Source organism: Siniperca chuatsi, linkage group LG12 (assembly GCF_020085105.1).
Source record: "Siniperca chuatsi isolate FFG_IHB_CAS linkage group LG12, ASM2008510v1, whole genome shotgun sequence".
NCBI lineage: Eukaryota > Metazoa > Chordata > Actinopteri > Centrarchiformes > Sinipercidae > Siniperca > Siniperca chuatsi.
Window position 1 is genome coordinate 18,549,956 of NC_058053.1, and position 22,069 is coordinate 18,572,024.

Below are 22,069 nucleotides of genomic sequence, written 5' to 3' on the forward strand. Positions count from 1 at the left end.
AAAAGTAGGTGACTTGGGCAGGACAAAGCCGCATCTTTATTTACGATAATTTAGTGATAAGAAAAAAGCCAAGACATCAGATTTGAACAGTAATTTATACAAATCAGCTGCCTCAAAACTTTACTTGTAGAGCAAAGGCGACAGAGCAAGAAAACAATTCTGCGTGTTATTTCCATTTTATTAATATGTGGGGATGGAGAAAAAGAGTTGAGAGTGGGTTATACTAGTGGGTGTAACTAATCAAAACAAAGAAGCCAGAGCAGCTGTGGAGTACTTGAATGTTGACAGCTTCATTGTAGGTGTAATAATGTAACTATCACAGGCTGTGTTCTCTCAAAGAGAAGGCAGGGGACTTACAATGCAATGGCCTTTGTTTGTGAGTGTGTTTGTGACTGGAGTTAGTAGTAGTCATAGTTGACATTAGCTCCGTGTCTGTAAGAACTAGGGTCACGCGGGCCAATAGGGGCATTTTCATCATAGTGGTGCTGACGTCCTTGGTCACTGGAGCGAGCTTGGTCCATCCAATATGACAGGTCAGTCTCAAGCCTCTGGTGAGGGGAAAAAACACCACAGACATGACTCATTTAGAAACTCAGCCTTAACAAATATCAAGCTAATAGACACAGAGGCAGCTGATAAAGTGTCCACTTAGACTGTCAGCATTCGTAGCTATGGCAAATAGAAGTGCATGAAAGGCAAACGTTGAAAAGGCCAATGTTTTCACAGCTTTGGCCTTTTTAGGAAGCAACAGCAAATGGCATACACGCAAAGTGTCATTCAGGCGCTGTTTTAATAAATACTGTTTCACTGGCTGGAACGAAAATGCTGTCAGCTGTCAAAAATAGTGGCAGTAGGGGGTTATTTTGTGCACTCTGCTCCCTTTTTATCTGTTCCCTCCATTCCTTACTGTCCCTGGTGAATTCTACATGGCAGTGACCTGAAAGAAAACTGAAACTAGCTCTGTAAGTGGGCATATATTTGTGTGTGAGAGAGGGAATTCATGTATTGTCATGTATTCAGTTCCATGTCTGTATTTATTCATTCAGTCTGACAGCAACATGGTGAGGATAACTGTGCCTTTTGAAAAGACTATCTTTTAGACATCAGACCAGACTACAGTTTACACTATACCTTTGTCACTCCACATTTTTGTCCTCTACATATCTGAGATATATAAAGATCCAGATTACCGTTTTTATTGTCTGTTTTATCTGTGTTTCTTATTTATGTTGAAAATCCAGTTTTCTCAATAAAATTAAATATTCATGACTAAATAAACAACAAAGTTACATTTTTGCCTGGTAACATCAGCAAACAACCCCTACAAGTGTCAACAAATTTAAATTCAAATATTGCTAAATCCAGATTAGTGCACGGACGTATGTGACATGTTTTCCAACTGAGCCCCCAACCAAATGACTTCAGACATTACTGAAGGGCCACTTAGACGGTACCTCCACTGATTTTTCATGTCAAAATCAACGTACTATTCACCGTTGGTACCACTCAGCTTCTGAAAAGCTGTATAAAGTCTTCTGTGGCTCTGACGAAATTAGAGAAAATTACTCAGACTGACAGCCAGAAACATTACAAACTGGGGACATGGTCCAACGAAAGACTCAAGGTGCATTATAGCAAGTGTACGATCCAGTATATTTGGAGCCTGACCCATACAACGGGCAAAAAGTCTGAAATTCTCAGCCTCTGCTGCTTCGATTTTGATGTCTCTCAAAAGTCCCTCGACTTCATGGAAGTAAAACACTAAATAGCGTGTGGTCTTTTAAGGTAACATACAAGTGAAACCTGTCACATTAGGATGCAGCAACTGATTTTTACAAAAATATTGGTAGCGTATAATTTGAAGAACATTCTGGTGAATCTGCTGTTGAAAGAAGGCAAACTAAACATGACACCCACTGGTGAGAGAAATGTGTTTCTGTTTTGTGTGTGTGTTCTTTTGTTCCTCAAACCCCTATGTAAAGATTCATTTCTTAAAAGGTGGTTAATCTATGTGCTGTTTTTGTTATGTGGATCAGTTTTGTTTTGCAGAATCTCTGTCATGTCGACAGCTCCACTGGAGAAGGATTTCTGTTTTTGTTGTGTTGAAAGACTTCAGGAGTTCAGAGGAAACCTGAACTCTGGTGGAACAGACAGAACCCACCTGCTCGTCATATCCCATGTACATAAACTGCATAATCCACTGCTGTACATCTGGTCTACTGCGATCCCAAATGTTCCTCTTGGTTCTGCTAAGTTTTGCTAGGAACTCTTGAGCCTTGGAAGAAGGGAGGGCAACAGAGGACTTTGAGGGGGCAGTACCAACTCCTGCCACTGGGTGAAAGCACAATAGGGCAAAAGAATGAAAGGGCGTCTTGAAAGCACTGGAGTTGATCTTTGTATCAGCAGTATGATAATACTGTTAAGTAAAATATTACCCTCTCTTTTCCTTAAGATCTTGTGCAAGCTGCTGTCACTGGATACGTCTGTTAAAGAGAGTCGACAGAGAGCTAATGAACTGCAGTAGAAAACATCGTTCTTCATGACAGGTGAGTTAGACTCTTGATAAATAATAAAACACAACTGAATCAGCTGTCATTTATTTCTAAACAGTCACACACTGTTGATGTTCAGTGTAAATTGTAAGGTTTTTGCCAGTTATGCGCAAGCAGAATCTAGGTGATGTTGACTTTTTAATGGCCAATCTTTTAAGAGTAACTCTACTTGTATAAGATGTTTAATGCTACTGATGTTTAATGCTACTGACACAGAGTCAAATCTTCATTTTCTTAGTCAAAGCTACATCAAAAAAGCCATTTTTCTGATTATTCTGCTTGCACTGCAGCAGGTTTTCTGAGTTTCAGTAGTTTTACGCATCACTTTTCCCCCATTTCAGTTAACTAGTTTCATGGATGAGTTTATCAGTTTTCATTATAGATGCAAATGTCAAAGTGGAGCATTGAGTGTGGTTAAAGGAGAAATCTCACATCCAATGAAACTAGATTGCCAATTTGCATGTAAATATATTTCCTACAGTGACGCCCTTCCTGCTGCTCTTACTGTGTGTGCTGAATGTTCATATAAAGTCAAAGTGTGCACTAATGAGGTATCTTGTACCTCACTGCACACAGCCAGTTCAATCAGAAGACATTTTACAATACTTGTAGTGGCAGCTGACTCCCTCTCTACATCTGGGCCACATTTCCTTTAGTCTCAGAGGGTTTAATTTATCTGTTTTTCTGAAATGATAAAACATGAAACTGAGGTTTTTCTCAGCTAAATCCTCCTCCAGAATACCATGTGCCTAAGAATAAGCAGAGAAATCCAGTCTATATCTTCAGATGGACTCTGTCTTGGCTTAAGCACAAAACATTAGCATTTGCAAATTGCTTGCATGTGTGTTTTTTTTTTTTCAGTTTGGGTTGCAATATGAGCTGCGAGCAACAAATTCCTGCAGAATTGTTCTTATTACTATAGCAGTCTGTCCACAATATGTACAATATGAGTCATTCTTTCCAGAGCTTTTGCATGGGGTGCTTTTTATTCTTTTCTCCCACAGCCATCATTAGAAAGTAGCAAACCTCTTGACATTTGTAATATTGCGTTAATCAGCTTATCAGTGCATTTTAATGCATGAAATACATGCGCTTCATAATAACAGTAAAAGGATAAAATGGTACTTTTCAAAAGCTAAAAATCAAACAAAAGTCAGTGGGCAGTGTAAAATCTTCAAAATGTGCATTTTTAAACCAGTTATAGTTCACTTATTTGAGCCACTATGGCTCAACAATTCCAGACTGAAATAAAACTGTTTGATGGATTACCATGGCTGTTTCCTACTGACTTTTTCTCTAGCGCCACCATGAGGTTCACATTTGTGGTGTTTGAGTGGATTGTCTCAACAAGTATTTGATGGATTGCCTTGAAATCTCAGGATGAATTGAATAAATTAACTTTGTCTATTAAGTGCATATTTTTACTTGACTGTGTTTTCATTTTACAAGAGAGAAGACCGTGACAGAGAAAATTGTTCAGTCTTCAAACATTTTTAGAAAGGCTGCTTTTTCTTTTTCATGTTTTCTAAGAACGAACATTCTCTCAAATAATATACACACATTCTGACATGCAGTAATTCATGTTTTTAACTGCTTGTGCTGTTAGAAACCCAACTACCATAAAAATCTAGAAATAAATACAAGGCCAGATGGTGACATTTTAAAAGCAAATGATAAGTAAAGCAGGAGAAAAGCCAAAGAAAAGAACAGGATTGTGCTCACCTCTAAGAGCCAACACTGTCAGCAATATAGCCAGTCCAATTAACCTCAAATAGAGCTGCTGGGATGCCATCTTCTAACCGCTCAAAGTCTTTCCAGAGCTGCTTAAAGGCAACAACTGTGCACAAACTGCTGCACAACCAGAGGGAAGAGTGGGCGGCAACCCAGACTTCCCAAGTGGAAACTGGCCTATGGCGCTGGAATGTCGTTTACCTCCTCGCCTACAGAAACAAGATTGCAACTGGGAGCTTTTCTGCTCTTAAATGAATTTCCATGTGTGTCTCAGGTACTTTTCCATCCCCCATATATACAGCACATGAGAAGCAGTAAGAAGAAAGAAAAAGCAGAGTTCCAATGTACCTGAATGTGGTTTGTCATGCAGCTGTTTCTGACACTAAAATAGCAGAGAAGAAATCTGGGCAGAGGCAAGAGCTACTTGAAATGAATTTCAACAGTAATCAGTGACCAACAGTGAAATACCTAAGAATCTGTTTGCTGTCCTTTAAAACATCAATTATTCAGGTGACCAACTACATGAGAGGCAGTAAGTTTCTTTATCAGCCAAGAATATAAAAAAAGCCTAATTTAGCTAACTAACTAACTAACTAACTAACTAACTAACTACTGCAGTGAGAATAAAGTGAGCAGATGAAATTAGCTGAATGCTGCATGAATTTAAAATATTTCAGTCTAATTGCATGTATTGTTTTACAATTTCAGCTCCAGCTAAACCTCCCCCTTGGTTTATTAATTAACAACCTTTAGCCCAGGGAGATACCACTATTACCCACTTACCCCAGTGCATCATTTTAACGTACATGGTGTGCACTTTATCTTGCCTTGATCATCCTTAGAACTGGGGTGTTGTAAAACAAACAGCTCACAACATTTTTTCAACTGGACTCGCTGAAAGATAGTTGCAAGTTTCCAGCAAAGATGGCACCCAGTCACTTGAATGAAAATTGCTTGTCGAGCGAATAAGCCAAAAACGTTTTCTAGCTTCCGGGTTTGCTTTCGCGTTGTGTGGCCCACTGCACATGCACATTAGTGTTACTCCCGCTGGTCCCTGCATGCGCTTTCCCCTCAGCCCATAGACTTTACACTGGGATGATATCACGCACATAAAAATAACTTTTCTAGGCTCTGGGAAAGTTTTGCAAATATATAACTTCTATGGGTAAAAAATTCATAATGCAAAGAGTAATGATCTTTTACAGACATGGGAGAAGTTTGCCTTCAGGGCTTTCTGGCAGAGAGATAATTTTTTCCTAAACCTAACCAAGTAGTAAGGCTTCCTGGCAGAAATCCCTGAGGGCAAACCCCTCCTGTGTGCGTGTCTGTCAGAGAGGGAAAGCATTTGGTTTGGAACTACAAACAGTCTCTCTGTCTCTCACTGGTACAGCTGGAATGCAGGAAACCCAGAGGCTGGCAGACGATTCCACTACTTTCATGATGGATATGGAAAGAAGGTGAAGTGAGAAAACAAAAAGACAGAAAGAGGGAAGAGATATACGGTAGAAGAATACAGTTGAAGAACAGAGTGAGGATGAATCTGATTATGAGCTCTTGCTTTCCTTATTTCATTGTTCAGGCTCTGCCAAAAGTGGCTACAACCTCTTTATGAGGCCTGCATTTGGCAGTCTGAGTCATGGCTGGTGTGAAAGGCACATGCCTCTGCTCTCAGTGAAGGCATGTCTATAGACGTGATTTCCCCTGTTTTTATTCATATCAGATACATCTGAGAAGGAGTAGGCTGAGTTCTTGGCTTCTGCTTACAGTGAGTCTTATCAAAGGCTCACTGTCCTCAGGCACATATTTTCATTGCAGATGAAAAACAAAAATACTAAAGGGAAAACAGATGTCTGTGGATTTACTGTATGACGTGAGATATAGATTTTCAGATTCAGAAATCTTTGCTTGAGAAACATATTGTGGATACAGACACACACACTGATCACTTATGTTTCCCTCAGGTGCCATTTGTCAGCCATGGAGCAGATTGGACCAAGAGAGATGAATGAGAACAAGGGATGAAAGACATGAGGGCTGGAGAGATGGCGTTTCTGACAGGAGGAAGAAATTTATAGCCACAAAACCTACATCTGACATCCTGTTTGATCTTGATTCAGGTACATGGATTTCTTTTTATTTTCCCACAAAACCATGAGCCAAATGAGCATTTCTGCATCAGAGCATTCTTTGACAAAGATAAAGCAGAATAAGGTAATCCTCAGACATACATTGTAAGATCAGAAATATACATTGAACTTTGCTCCAAAAAAACAACTTTGTCTCTGCTTCCATCTTCCCTTCCACCTTCTCCTCACTCTTGACTTGACAGTGTTTGTGACCGGAGTCTGATTTACTTTAGTGTCTGACACTCTTGCACACAGACATCCCAGATGCCCCTCAAAGCTCACACAACCACTCTTCAGTCAAACGACAATTCCCAAAGTCAAAAACAGAATATAATGGAAGCCCTTTATTACCTAAAAGAGGTGCACATGTGATTTTTTCAACTTCAATATTCCATTTAACCCTAATGTTCTGTTCGAGAGCCCAAGCCCTCTTTAACAGCTCAACAAAACACACTTAACATTGTTTTATCACCTCAACACCACTATAAACAGGATTTTGGACTGATGACATTTTTAGAGGTCTGCTACAGAAAATGATGCATTACTTCTGTTTGGAGTCTTAGAGACTCCCAGTGGTGGAAGAAATATTCAGATCCTTTACTTAAGTAAAAGTGCCAACACAACAATTATACTCCCATTACAAGAAATAGTCCTTCATTCAAAATCCTACTTATGTAAAGGTCAGTTGCTAGTTTATTACCGGTAAGTATACCTAGCTAAAACTAATGCAGTCTAACACAACAGTCCTGTAATAAATCCTCCCTTCATGAAGGTTATACTGTTCAGATTTTGTTTTAGAGAGGTGTTGATTCAACTTCATGATCATTGTGGAGGAAGTGGAGAACTGCAGCCTCCAAAATGACCATACAGTTGATTTAACACCTCTCTAAAACAGTTGCAACAAAAAGTGAACATTATAACCTTCATGAAAGTAGGATTTATCTCAGGACTGTTGCATTAGGCTGCATTACGTTTCGCTAGGTGTACCCCAGCTGTAAAACATGGTTAAATACAGTGGATTTTGATTGGTGTTGTCAGTAGTTTTTACTCAACACTACACCTCCCAAATCCTAAATAAGTCTATTTGTCTTTGTTATTGGAATTTAACAATTTGTTCATAAGAGGTCTCACAGGGAGTTAGACCTCTCGATAGTCTAAATGACAACAAACATAAAGTCACTGTGTAGGATAACATACTGTATATTTCTTTGTCTGTAACTGACTATTTGGCAAACAAAAGAAATATATAATTGTTTATGTATAACCCATAAAATGTTAAATATTTCCTTATTTTGTGTAATAGCAGTTACGGGCATTTCTATATTATTTTAACTTCATCAAATGTGCAAGCCCAGTTTGTGGCAAAAGGAAGGGATACATCTTCAATGCTTTAATCCATGTTGGGTTTTAATAAGTTCAGAAGGAAAGAAAAATAAATATTTGATTTGAAAAATTGGGATTTTTTTTTTCAATTGTTATTATTTTTATACATAGAAAAGTCAATATTAACAAAATACAAGAGTTACAATATCTCCAAGTCTCCAAACTACTATTGATCATCTGAACAATAAACATCTGAACACACGTTAAAGATGACTTCTACTCGCCCTCAGACTCTTAAATCTCTCATCTGCACCCGGTCTCTCCTCTGCCTCACTCCTCAAGTTGAGGGTCAGACTCAGGACCATCGTAGCCCAGCTCGCTGCCGATGGGGAAGTGAGCCCAGAAGGTACGAGCCAGGTCCTGCATCCCTTCGTGAGCTGCCTGGGCTCGTAGCTCCTCCAACCACCCGAAAAAGTCTGACGACCACAGGCCCCAGTAGGGTAGGCTTCGTTTCTCCCTCTCCTCCCTTCTGCCAGCTGCATCACTCTCCTCTGCTCCTGTCAAAGAAGACAAGAGACAGAAAGAGGTGTGAACATTGTTTCACACCTTGTCCGTCATGTCAGAATTACTGTATATCACAATGTGAAGTCCATTCATGTATAATGCCATATATGAGCTGCTGACATACCTGTAGGAGGCAGGAAGCTGAGCAGAAGGGAACAGAGCAGCACATACAGAGCACGCATGCTTCCAGTAACTGAAAGGAAGACCACAAAAGGCTTGACCTGAAAAATAATAATTCTGTTCAGCATTTTCTTCAAGACAAATGTGTGTGTGTGTGTGTGAATTCAGGAGGATATAGAGCATCTTATCAACACCAGAATGTAAAGAACATGATGAATAATAGGGCTGAAATGTAGTAGAAGAACAGCATGTTCTTTAAAAACCATGCAGGCTACAACATAACTGCATGTATTTATAAAGAAGTAAAAAAGCTTCCATGTGTCAGAACCATCTTTGCTTTGTCAAATATCATCTTCAGTCTTGCCTTACCTGATCAGCAGGAGATTATGCTCGTGGTCCTGTCCCTCGTCCTTCTCTCTCAGAGTGATCTCAGGATGACGACTGCATCTCGAATAGAAGCCAACAAGAAGGTGGACATGTTTGTTTTTCACATTTTGAAAAATCTTTACACCTGCCTGTCTCCAAAGGACGTCAGAGAGCCTCTTTCACACCTCTCACATCCATTTGCTTTGTATATAGAAATATAACCATGTTTTCTAGCGTAAAAATGTCCTAATGTGTTAAAATGTTATGTCTTTAGGTAAGGTCAAATAAAATGAGAGGTTACATCTGGATCCAGCCGCTGGCCCTCCTCTCACATTGATGATTGATCTAATTATTTTTACTACAGTATATATTTAACTATGTTGTTGTCACAACCATTAGGAGCTCAGTGTGTGATTTTTAGCCTTAAGCTGCTTGGATTAATATAGTTTTTTTTTTTTCAAGGTGAAAAGAGGAGAGAAAAGAAGGAAAACGTGGATGAAAAGAAGCATGTACCAGACAGTTTTCACACCTGGTATCCAGACAGACTGTACCAACATCTAGACACAGGGTGTAAAGTTAGTTGACAGTTGTTTCTTTCCTGACCATCCACTTATCTGTTCTGTCGATGTTTGTTTCTGTCTGAGGACACCAGCAGACAGAGGAGGCATCATGACTGAATCCATGCTGTGTCTTTCTGTTGTTTGTCAGAGGAAAAGTTGCAGTGCTTTGACAGAGGACAAACCTCAGAGACTTGGTTACTGTCAGCAACTACACAAAGTGCAGATGATCTTTGCCGGTGAAAGTTTAATAGAGAAAGTTGGTGTTATTCTATATTTTCCCAATCCCATTCAAAGACCAAAACCAACAATATTTAAGCCTGCCTCAGTACTTCTCAACTTTTTAACCCCTAAATGGGCAAGCACATGTAAATATTTTGGAAAATTAATTAATTGCTTTTTGTATCTATGTATCTATGCTAAAATGAAACAATTTCATGATTTTTTTCAAAATTTGACCTTTATTTTCCAGTTTACACTCTGTATCTCCCGAGATACCTTGCCCATTTGGGGAGTAAATTTAACATTTCCCCCTTTTTTAGTAGATCATGTGGCAACTTTTAAAACATTTTATAAACATTTATTTAGCTACCTTCTTTCATGTTTTGAATACAAAATTTAAAAAGTGAAATAAAGTGAATAGTTGCTTTCTCCTCTGCCTCATCACTAGAGCTACCATTCAAATTGTCACTGCTGCTGTTGCCATCCTCACACTGTCCCTCTGTATACTGCTCATCTTCCTCGTCTTCCTACCGGTTCCCTCGTCTGAATCTGAACTATTAGGTGGAAAAGCTACACCGCTCCCTTTATTGAAATGTAGAAACTGCTGACAGAAATTCCCTAAAAACATGTGTACACTGGTGAATTAATCGATAAAAAAACGTTTAATAGTGTCATCAGCATGAAAATAGGCATTTGCATCAGGAAGATTTCAACGCTCTAGTGAGTTTTTACAGCAGCAGGACAGAGTAAAATAAAGAGTATTTCACACCTTTATATTTTGATTATCTGTAGAGTATAGGCCTCAAAACATATATATAGTATATCTGTGAGTGATTATTCCTGTTTTATACCCTTATCTGGGTGTGTGTGTGAGTGTGTGTGTGTGTTTGTACTTGCTACATAGTGAGGATTGAAACACATTTTTTATCTACAAAGTGAGGACATTTTGGCCGGTCTTCACAACTTCCAAGGGCTGTTTGAAGCATAGACTGTATATAAAGATGGACGGATAGATAGATTGTCTTCACTTCCTCCCACTGTACTAAATGAAACTAAAATATCCCAGATACAAGAGCTGCCATTTTGCGCACTTGAACAAACATCAGCGTGACAAGAACTACCTAAAATGACAGAAACCATCTTTGGGAAACGTTTATTTGACGTGTACTTTGAGTTTTTAGTTTGGCCCATGTCCCATCCGCTAACATGGAGGGGGCTGGGTTTATGACCTATACTGCAGCCAGCCACCAGGGGGCGATCAAGATGTTTTGGCTTTACTTGTGGGGAGTTGTCATGTCGACCATCTTTATATACAGTCTATGGTTTGAAGGTGGTTTGAAGATGGTTAGGGTGAGGGTTAGGCATTTAGTTGTGATGGTTAAGGTTAGGGGCTAAAAAATGAATTATGTCAATGACAGTCCTCACAAAGACAAAAGTACAAGGATGTGTGTGTGTGTGTGTGTGTGTGTGTGTGTGTGTGTGTGTGTGTGTGTGTGTGTGTGTGTGTGTGTGTGTGTGTGTGTGTGTGTGTGTGTGTGTGTCAAAATAAGCTACAGTGTGCATTTTAATCGTAATGAAGGAACGTGTCATCCAGTGCAACAGTGCGGCTCATTGATGTGATTCTAATAGTTCTGGACAACAATGGAGATCTATGGCAATGGTTTCCAACCTTTTTGACTTGAACACCTTAAAACAACCCAGTGTCTGCTTGTCACAGGTTATGCCCTTGCGTGTGAACATGAGTTGTGAGCAGTTAGTACAAAGTTAGATTTTTCCTTCCCAGATTGTTTCATTTGAATGATTTTTAGAGAGCTTAAGAGATAAAAGTATGGAAAAAAGCAAAAAAAAAAATCTGTATAGATAAACGCCATTTTGTGTAACAGAAATATAACTATTTTGATAATCCATTAATCGTTTAAATCATTTTAAAGCAAAAATACCAAACATTTGATGGTTCCAGGTTTGGTCTTTTCATGAGATTTGTTCACAATAAGAAAAATACAGAACATCCAGCCCTATCCTTGATGAAAGAAGCAACCTGGGGTTAAGAGAAAACGAAGTGTGTATTATTGTCCAGGAAAAGACAAGACAAAAGCCATCAAATTTCAAATTTCCATCACTATAAGATATAGGAGCATATCGATGTGAATGTGTGACGCAGCTGAGCCTTTAACTACAGGTCCTGTAAAATGAGACAGTAATAGGGACTGAATAAGGTGGAGAGTGGTCTGACCAAGACGGAGGAACCATTATCTTGTACATCACACTCACTACACCACACTCACTGTCACTCATCCACACATTATAAACCCTCCTGACCTTTGCCCTTCCTACATGCTTCTGCATGGCTTCTCATTTTGTTACCAGCCTTGAGCCCGGTGGTGACAAATGGGGGCTTGTCTGGGATCAAAACAAACATTTAGACTTTTTTGGTAACAGTAATATTAATGGGGATTTGGCCTGGCTTGTCCATTAGTTTGTAGGCATTTGGTATTTGGTAAGTCTGCTTTTACCTGGAACTATTGTTATGCTGGTTTTGCACATTATCATACCATTACCTTCTCACTACCCTCATTCCCAGAACTACCTCGAGTTTTCTCTCCTTTTTGCACTATTACCCTGATATTATTATAATATTTTTTGTGTGTATATTTATGTAGGCCTATAGTATATTCGTAACTGTATATCTTCCTTGTAAATATAATTTAGTTTTCCTTTTTATTTATTCCTTTAGTGCTGCTTTTATATACTTTGTTGTATATGTATGTATATACAAAGAGTTTTAGGGGAGGTGTGAAAAAAAGGCAGGGAAATATTTTGAAAACAATAAATTGTTTATGCTTTCTGGAAAATAATAAAATCCAATTTAATAATTTGGTGGATGAATTGAATTGAATAAATAAGTAATATTTATTTTAAAAAAATGCATTTTGATAATCACTCCCTCCACCCTGACAGCGGATGTGTCAAATTAATTTGAAAGGAAACATCTGGTTAGCTAGCACTGACAGTAACTTTACCCAGCGCGAGAGAAAATGTCTGAACCCAGCAGAAAGCACCTAAAGTATGACGCATCATATCGCGTAGCGTTACGCACTGCGCGTAAGCGCCACAACATTGGCGAAACCTTACTCCCCCCTGCTGCAAAGGATATGTGCTCAGTGATGATGGGAGAAGTTGACTTGTCATCCCCTTGTCTGACAACACTGTCCAGCGCCGTATCTCTTACATGGCATTGGACGTGAAGGAGCAGGTGTTGGACGGTATTCGTGAGAGTCACTACTTCTACATTCAAATAGACGATTGCACCGATGTGGCGAACAGCGCACAGCTAATGAGTTATGTGCGCTACATCAGAGAGTTAAATCTCCAGTAGGAGTTTTTGTTTTGTCATTCTTTGACAAGAAATATTAAAGGCCTTGAATGACTTCATTGAGGATAACAACACTGATTGGAAGCGGTGCTGTGGTATACGTAGCGACGGGGCCACGGCAATGACAGGTCACCATGGTGGCCTGGTGAAACGCGTGCAAGAAGTTGCTCCCACCGCTGTTTGGAGTCACTGCATCATCCATCGACAGGCCTCGTTGATGTCCAAGAAGATGCCAGAGGAGCTGTGTGCCATCCTGGGTGAGGCAGCAAAAATTGTGAACCTGATTAAATCCCGCGCCCTGAATGCTCGTGTGTTCTCCATCCTCCACGGTGAGATGGGCACACACTTCCGCCAGCTACCCCTGCACCCTGAGGTCCGCTGGTTGTCTCAGGGTAAGGTCCTCAGCTGCCTGTGTGACCTGCGTGAGGAAGTCCTCCTATTTCTTGCCAAAATCAACTCTCCGTTGATGAAACACGTGGAGGACATGAACTGGGTGGCGAGGTTGGTTTGTCTGTCTGATATTTTCGAAAGGATTAATGTGCTCAAACACTTCTCTGCCCGGAAAGGAGTGCCCTGTCTATTTGGTACACGATAAGTTGGACCTGTGCTGTGGTCACGTGGAACAGGGCTCGGAAGAAATGTTTCCAACCTTGGAGGATGTTTTGGAGAAAGCAGGACTGACCGTTGTCTCCGTACAACAGGTGGCCACTGCGCATTTGAAAGGCTTGCACGAGCACTTTGGCAGTTATTTCGGAGAAGAAAACATGGCAAATCAGTGGGTTAGAAATCCATTCAGCTTCCCAGCAGAGCCCCCGTGATGGACTGAGCATCCAAGAGGAGGAGGACCTACTCGACCTGAGCTCTAATATGAAGTTGCAACAGATGTGTGGCTTGCACACTTTTGGCTGTCTGTGAAGACCGAGTTCCCGTCCCTCTTCATGAGGCCTATAAAAGTACACATCCCCTTCACGTCCCACTTACGTCTACGTACTGCCTTGATCCTGGTTAAAAGAAAGTACCGGTCGAGGCTGCAGGCGGAGGGCGACCTGCGCTTGTTCTGGTCATCGGTACAGCCCTGCATCCAGACTCACTGCTCCCATTAAGGTAGAGAAGGCTACGTAGGCTATCCACGGTAGTGTTACAAAGAGTGAACAATGTGTATTTTTCCCAGAGCGTATTTTAAACTTTCCATAACAGGTCAGGGTCAGCCCTTACGCATGGTGAGCAGCATTGCGCACCAATGGGTTGTGTACATTTTCATGTTTTCCGTTCTGTTTTGTTAAAAGGTGAGATATGTGTTCAGTTATATATATATATTTTTTTACTTCAGAAACATGCACAAATAGGCATTGACCTATATACTAATTATTAACTACTTTTATTGATTTTTATTAAAATGTGGGTGATTGTATTAGGACTGAGTGTTCAAAATAGACATTTTCAAAACCTTTATGATTGCAACCCGTTATTTTAAAACAGAGTGGATTGTTATTGTTATTATTATTATTATTCCTTTTATTAAAACCCCGGGTATTTGCTTTGGAATCACATTCTTGCCGTGCTGGAAGTAACTACACTGAACAAAAATATAAACTCAACACGGTATCTCTGTGCATTCAAATAGCCTTCAGTAAAATGCACCTGTGTTCATTATCAGTAGTTTATGCCTGCCCATACCATAATCCCACCGCCACCATGGGGCGTGACATTAGTAAACCGCTCATCCACACGACGCCATACATCTGCGTCTGCCATCTGCCTAGTCCAGTTAAAGCTGGGATTCATCGGTGAAGAGAACATTTCTCCAAAGTGCCAGACGGTGGCTAGTGAGGATGACGAGCGCACAAATGAGCTTCCCTGAGAGACGATTTCTGACAGTTTGTGAAGAAACTCTTTGGTTGAGCAAACCAACTGTTGCATCAGCTGTCCTGGTGGCTGGTCTCAGACAATTGTGCAGGTGAAGAAGCCAGATGTGGATGTCCTGGGACATTCCTGCAGTCAGCCATTGGCTTGCAAACTGCAGTGTGATTTTTATTTTATTTTTTGTGTGTGTGTGTGTTAATGTTCATTTTTGGATTTGTTTTGCCTCAGATTTGTTCTGTAAAACACCAGATGGTCTTTTGTTTGGCAAGTACCATTAAGTCAGGGATTTGGTCTCAACACATCGCCTGAAGCATTTCTCCCTAAAAGTGTTGTGGAGTCGGCTTTGTCACAGACACTACTGTCTTGTGCACCGCTGATCTCTGCAAATTACAACTCTGAACTTTCCTCTGAACACCACCAGGAGGTGTTTTTCTTTTTTTATGTCTTGATAGGGTTGTGTGACCTAAACAAGGGTAAATCGGATGTTGCCTTTTATCATCTGGGACCAGAATCGATTGATAGCATAAAAAAATAACTGAACATATACTGTCATTTACTAACTCAAAAGTGGATTTGATGTTAAGTTACTCTTTAAGTTGGTAGCAGTCAGCCAGTCTCCCTCCCCTGGCATCCACACCTTTTGGTTTGGTTGCATCTAGTGTGCTTTTAGTTCATTTTCTCTTTTAGTAACATGAAAACAAACCAATTAAGTTACAAGTCATGTGTGGTCTTCCCTCTTTGTTACTTTTTTAAAATTAATTGAATGTGAATTTTGAAAACCCTGAATGCAACATAAATTCAACTTAAGATATTGTCTTATTGCTGACATGCTGAGTTGCATGTTTCTTGCCTTTTGTTGTTTGGTGGTTTCTACACTGAGCTAAGTGGAAACTTTTCTGCTCAAACAGTAATCATTAACCAAAACAGTCATTAAAATTAAAGCAATTAATCCCACTGTCCCTTCAGCTAATTGAATTAATTGGTAACCAACTAAACTGATGCTGTGCTTTTTTTCTGTCAATATCTCTTGTAGGCTCATAATGTGGATCTTGAAAATGTGAACAGTTGTCAGGTGACAATGCAAGAAGCCCAATACTGCCATCATGTGGAAATCTAAAGGTACTGCAGCCCACATTTCAGTGACAGTTTTGCAAGGTGCAAGTAATTTTAATATTTTTTTAAATTATCATAACAAATATTGCTATCCTGTATTGTTGTTCATGTGGAGGTCTGCTGAGATGTTTCAGTCATCACTCTCACACAGAGATATGAAATGCCAACTGTTGGCAGCTCGGTGCCACACTCCTCTCAGGTGACCTCAAACATCAGCCAGCCTCTGGTCACCGCAGCTGACGGATACAGTGTGTAGGCGATAACAATTTGCCAGACAGGACTTGATCACTCTGAAGGGACTTTTGATGGCTGTCAGAGTTTGTAAATAGTTGTTCAATAAATTCTTAGCTCAATCCCTTAACAAAAAACCACAATGTAAAAACACAGCAATGCCCTGAAGTATTCACAGCAAGATATAGTAGTAATCATTTCAAAGCATGCCACCCTTTAATTCTGTTATACATTAATGTGTGAATAGCATTTTAATGTTTTAGCTTGTTCAGGCCATATCAAGTCAACTGCATTATACTATTTGGCAGGTTTTATTTAGGTAATTCATTATATGTATAAGTTTCTCATTGTTTTAATTAAAAACCTTGTTCTGCAAAGTAACACTATTTATAAGCCATTTTATACAGTAAATCAAAACTCTACGCAAATGGAATAACCTCTTTGTAAATTAGGCCTACTGTACTGTGGGTATCAAGTACCTACTTTAAAGCTGTGGCTTAGTGATCATTTTGTGTTTCTCATCTGATCACAATTCAAAGTATAAACCTGTTTTAATCCAAATTTCAATCTGTGGCTCCTCCTGTCCACTTGTCAAGGTGTCCTTGAGCGAGACACTGAACCCCAAATTGTTTCTGATGTTTGTATATCTGGACAAAAATGTCACAGACTTAGGACAAAAGCATCTTCCAAATGTCTTTTTACTGCCCAGAGATGAAGCCTTTTCAAGTTATTTAAACAGTAACCAGCAGGATAGTGAAGATAAGATAACTAATCACACATTTCACATGCAGTTTTAGTATTCTTCAAAAAAATTTATTGAACAAAAGTATTTCAATTCTCATCACGTTGTCGGTGATACAGTACCATAGTTTGATCTTGACGATTCATATATGCACCTCATCTTATTTTGAATATATACATACAGTGGAGACAAGAATTAAATAACAATGCTCAATAACATTCAGATATAGGCCTATCATATAAAAGCGGAGGACCCCATGATCAGCAACACTTCCACTGGTAAACAAATGCACACAGCAAAAGGAAATAAACAAAATGTTTGGTAAAACTAGAATTTCATTTTTTATTATAAACCAGATGACAGTATATTTGGTTTCTTGACAGTAAAAGACGAGTTATATTATAAATTGACCGTTCGTTAATCTCCCCCCTTGCTGTTGCTACGCCTGTCCAACGTTCTGTTCTTGCCCAGCACATCATCTTATAGTTTAAGATGATTAAGATGGCAGATTACCCCTCATAATTTACATTAATATTTTAAACTGTGGGTCCTTGATTTCAGGCAGAGGCAGACAAAAGCAGGCTTCTCATTTCTAGCCGACAACCGTCGATTTTGCCATCTTAAATGAAAACAGTTGCAGCTGTAGCTAACTAGCTAGCTAATTAACGATGTGCTCTTTGGCCTCCAAAGTGATGCTGGGTTACTACTGTAGGTAGTAAGCTAGTTAGCCAGGCATGCTAACGATGCGACACAGTTTAATCCATTCCTTATACTTTTACTCAAACTTTTGTTTTTGGAAAGGCTTGAAACAACAACTCTTCCTCCAAACTTTAACTGCGTTAAATCACTAGTAGAAAGACTTGCCTTGCCTAGTTACGGTTGCTAAGCTATGATTGGACAATCGCCGTCCGGGGGAGGGGTTTAGCGAATGGTCAATAGCTGTTGTCTTGCGAGTTTGTTGTTACTAATTCATGAAACTTGTCCAAGTATTTCCAACTCATTTGTTGACCTATGAATGGTGATTTGTGATTTATAAGTGTAGAGCTTAGGGTCACCCCTTCTCAGTTAATTTAGCATTGGGGTTTCAGTCAATCACTCAATTGTATAGTTTTCTGTAAATAACGACACTTTTCCTGCAAGATTTAATCACAAGATTCACACAGATATACTCATCTTTGACAAATACTACACCAGAAGAGGTACTCTTTTATTATCTGCATTAATTTGCAGGAGCTGGAGCAGATCAAGTGTTAACTACTCAAAAGTGTTACCAAAAAGGTTTTTATTATTCTTCAGTCAGTATCCTTATGTGACTACAGACACACACTGGAGAACAGAACAGGAACATATTCAATGTGACAATATAAAGCATGAGCATAGAGCTATGAATGAATGCCAAGTATAGTGAGTGCAGTGCAGACCTGGAGCCAGTAGTGTGGGTACAGGGTGGCACATTTGGTTACATTGATAAACATTCAAACTCTACAGGAAATCAGAGGTCTCCCCTATTGCATTAATGCTCCCCCACTGCCTTTTAGAAATATTACAGGAAGTATTGTATCCAGGTTTTCAACAACATCACTACGACTTATGACTGGGTTTGTGGAGACAGAAACAAGGAGGAATTTGAAAAAGTGACAGAAGACACAAGTTCAAATGGGGAGAGAACTCGTGTAGAGGAATGACAAAAATTAGGGAAAAAAAGGCAAGAGAGTGATTCTGGTCACTTTGTGAAGTCATTGTATGAAAGAGCAATGATTCAAACCTCCAGAGAGGAATTTAAATTAGCTTTAACCCCCCAAAAAAGTTAACTCAGGAACAAGCATTTCTTTTAAAAAATAAATGAACAAAATAAAACAATGGCCAGCAATTTGACAGGAAAACACCAGAGTAAGGTCCCTCAGAGGTTCGAGTCCTTCTTTGAACTTTTAAACTTCTGTCCCCATGTATGGATTAAGAGCAATGGTGTAACCTACAATGTGTGTGGTAGTAAATGGACATTATGTATGACATCAGAAGGAGAGCTCAACCCCCAAACAAGGCCTCAGGCGTTCTGTTAGCAGCAGATGTGGTCACTGCGAATGTGCACATCCAAGAGACAGAGGCTTATTATGCTCTGTGCTGTACATGAAGGATGCAGCTGGGTATTTCCTGACAGTGCTCGCCGTCTTGGGGTCAACTGCTCGGTTAACAGACTCAGACTTAAAAACTTAGAGGAGTGACTGAGGATCTGGATGTAGTACAGACGCCACAGCGACAGGGTCCAGAGCTAAGGCTTGACTTAAGACAGTTAGGGAGTGGCATTAGTATTATGTGTGCATGAAGAGTGTGTGTTTGTGTGTGTGAGATCCAGTGTAGGTGTGAGGATGTGTGAATCACAGCATCGCTTTGACCAGGTACAGCTTCTCTCCATGTTCGCTGGTGAAGATGGGGGCTTTCTTGTAGTGCTCCACTAGTTCATCCATGGAGCTGAACCTGCGCTGGCCGATACAGTACACTCCGTCTGCCTGCTGCACTTTAAAGTGCTTATTCTTACCAGCCGCCTTCAGAGACACAGAGAAATCATTGGGCTGAAAAATAAAGGGGGAGACAGTTGTTGATATAGTTAGAAATATGAGAGTGACAGAAAAGCACATGCAAAGAAATTTAAAGACAGACTACTTTTCTCCAGCAGGTGGCAGTGCAGTCTCACAATTAAAGATCTGGGCCCACATTTATAAAACCGCTAAGTGTGAAACTTTGGACTTAAAAATAACAGCTGCTTATAAAATTACTTTTAAGTTCTGGAGCAGGAGTAGTGAAAGGTTTTTAACTGTATCTTTTAAACTTAAAAATACAAAATTTTGAGTCCTCAGGGGTCTTCTAAAAGGTTCCCTGTGGAGTTTTACACCTCTGGTAGAGCTGTTTTTCTATGAGTTAAGCCCTCCTTTTGTTTATCTCGTGGGTGACACGATACAGTCTTACCAATGGTTTTACACTATTCCACTGATCAACAGTTGGCGGTTAAAGGTAGTGAAGAAGAAGCTAGCCAGTAAACATGGATGAAAACTATGCTGGATTGAAAATACCGCTTAGCACTCGACATGTTAGTCAGACTTCAAGGATACACAAAATGCATTTTGGTAACACTGACTATAAACATAGTTTTTTTTTTGTTTACAAGAAAACTCTACAGGGCCCCTTTAAGTGGGTTAAGAGTACACTCTGGATGGCTTAAGCACATGGACAGAGGTGAGCACCTTCTGTGACATGTTTAAGAATGCCTTTACAATTTAGCATTTAGCAACATGTATCCTTCAGAATAGGGTAGTCTGGCTATTATTTGCAGCAGCTGCTTTCTTGTAAACTGTTAGCTCCAAACGCGCATTTGATTGGATGTCAGACTACTTTTTTTGTTTATTGTGGATTGATTTTGTTTGCAATCACTTTCCATGCAACTTCACTGTCTGCACTTATTTTCCTTATTATTTGTTTTCTCTGATGTAGCTCGTCTACTATACCAGGAGCAGATTTCCCTCCCTGCTTCAGTTTAATTTTCTTTTTGCTTCCATTTTAGCCAATTTTCTGTCATTTCATCAAAATGTATATATTAGATTGTTGTTTATTTCACATGTTAATTGCTAGTGGTGATATACAAATAATATTAACAAAAAATATATAGAATAGAATCACTAAGAAAATGTAAGGATTTTTTAACAGAGTGATCAATAGGGCAGATAGGTTTAATTCTTGTGTCTGATTGGGTCTTCCTGCCCTAAACATATATGTGAATAATCACTTAAAACATGCTCTTAAAGGTTACTCTGACACTTCGTTGTAAGTGGGAATGTGTCATTTGATAAATTTGTAATTTTCTTCACTTTTAGCAAACAACATTTTTACTCTTAAATTGGCTCTTAAATACGGGCCCATAACATGTCATGCAGGAACTAATTCACATTTATTAAATCTCATCTCTCTCATTTGAGTTTCTCCCAGCTCTCCTAATGCAACTCTGCCACGACTTCACCCCGCTGACTCACCGATGACTCGCTGTCTCGTATGAGGAAGTCGCCCTCCTCTCCTCGCTCGTTGAGTATACACTCAGCCTGGTGTCTGGTGATGTTGCCGTAGTACCAGTCCCTTCCAGCGAACTTCCCTGAGCGTGCCGGTGCCACGGAGCGGTTCTGCAGGGAGCTTGACGTAGCGGAGGGCAGGCTGGGTCGCTCGTCCAACACCATCACATAGTTTTTAGGTACCAGGCCCACCATACCACGTGAGTTCTTACACCTCCACCACTCTGGGTCGTTCTCAGGCTTCTCCACCACCTCCATGACCTCTCCCTTCTCAAAGTTCAGCTCTTCCTCTGTCACAGAGCTGAAGGGGTAGAGTGTTTGAACCAAGTGGAGCACTTCATTGCGACCACCTGCTCGCCCATTGGCCAGCAAAGTCCCTTGAGAGCCTCCGTGGTAGCCCTGTGAGGAATCTCCCTCCCCTCTGTCATCCGCCCCTCCGAGGTCCTCCTGGACATAATTGGAGGGAAACCAGCCCACGCGGCCCGCCTGACTGCCCCGCCACCAGCCATCACTACACTTCTCCATCACGATGACCCTGGAGCCCTTGACCAGGGTCAGCTCGTCATCTCTCTCTGCTGTGTAGGCAAACTTGACCACAGCGGGGACATTGAGGTCATAGATTCTTTCAGCAGCTCCTCCTCCCACACCTCCACCCCCGCTGCCATTGGAGGGGTACTCTGTGTCTGAGCTTGGTGTTGGGGAAGCATCACGGGCGCTTGTCTTCCTCTTAGTTTTTCCCAAACCTGCAGCATGAACAGAAACAAAACAGATTGGTCACACAGATAGAAAACCACCATTTTTTCCCCTCATTTTCCCCTCACTTTAAACCCACATTAATTGATTTTTTTATTTTTTACATATTATAATTTTATAAAGTTGATATGGCAAACGTGTTAGCAAACAGTTGCTTATTTACACATCCAGCAGACATGGAGCAACATTAGCATTCATTTGGAACCATGTTTGTGTCCAAATAATGAATGTAAATCCAATATTCACCCTCTTTTCACTTTGTCTGCCGTTTGATGCTGGGCAGGAAGCGTACAGTGGGTTTATCAGAGCTTTTTCACTGAAAACAGCTGCCTGCTGTGTCTGTAAACAACGCTGATGAAAACAGTGAGAGTGAACCAA

General features: G+C 40.2%; 3 protein-coding genes and 1 long non-coding RNA gene across 4 annotated transcripts in view; 1 reads left to right on the forward strand and 3 right to left on the reverse strand.

The window, feature by feature from the left end:
• Window positions 1-76: 76 nt before the first annotated feature.
• Window positions 77-4,440, reverse strand: ecrg4a (ECRG4 augurin precursor a). Its single transcript, XM_044215818.1, has 4 exons — window positions 4,275-4,440; window positions 2,436-2,483; window positions 2,162-2,331; window positions 77-548 (listed from the first exon to the last, which is right to left on the reverse strand). The coding sequence occupies exons 1-4, from the start codon at window positions 4,342-4,344 to the stop codon at window positions 399-401; spliced, it is 438 nt and encodes a 145-aa protein (XP_044071753.1). The 5' UTR covers window positions 4,345-4,440; the 3' UTR covers window positions 77-398.
• Window positions 2,460-20,966, forward strand: LOC122885124. The gene is made up of 8 exons (XR_006380049.1): window positions 2,460-2,546; window positions 5,674-5,740; window positions 6,245-6,400; window positions 8,023-8,232; window positions 8,775-8,886; window positions 9,245-14,038; window positions 15,831-15,916; window positions 20,862-20,966. It is a non-coding gene; the product is annotated as an uncharacterized LOC122885124 (long non-coding RNA).
• Window positions 8,063-8,763, reverse strand: otos2 (otospiralin 2). The gene is made up of 2 exons (XM_044215819.1): window positions 8,421-8,763; window positions 8,063-8,289 (listed from the first exon to the last, which is right to left on the reverse strand). Exons 1-2 carry the CDS (start codon window positions 8,542-8,544, stop codon window positions 8,063-8,065), a joined length of 351 nt encoding a protein of 116 aa, XP_044071754.1. The 5' UTR covers window positions 8,545-8,763.
• The window catches only part of LOC122885121 (cytoplasmic protein NCK2-like), a 42,814-nt gene continuing 37,677 nt past the window's right edge, over window positions 16,933-22,069 (reverse strand). The window contains exons 3-4 of the mRNA XM_044215817.1: window positions 20,906-21,681; window positions 16,933-19,453 (exon numbers count right to left, since the gene is read on the reverse strand). Coding sequence (XP_044071752.1) covers window positions 19,259-19,453; window positions 20,906-21,681 — 971 coding nt within the window. The 3' untranslated portion in view covers window positions 16,933-19,258. The remainder of the gene's footprint in view (window positions 19,454-20,905; window positions 21,682-22,069) is intronic.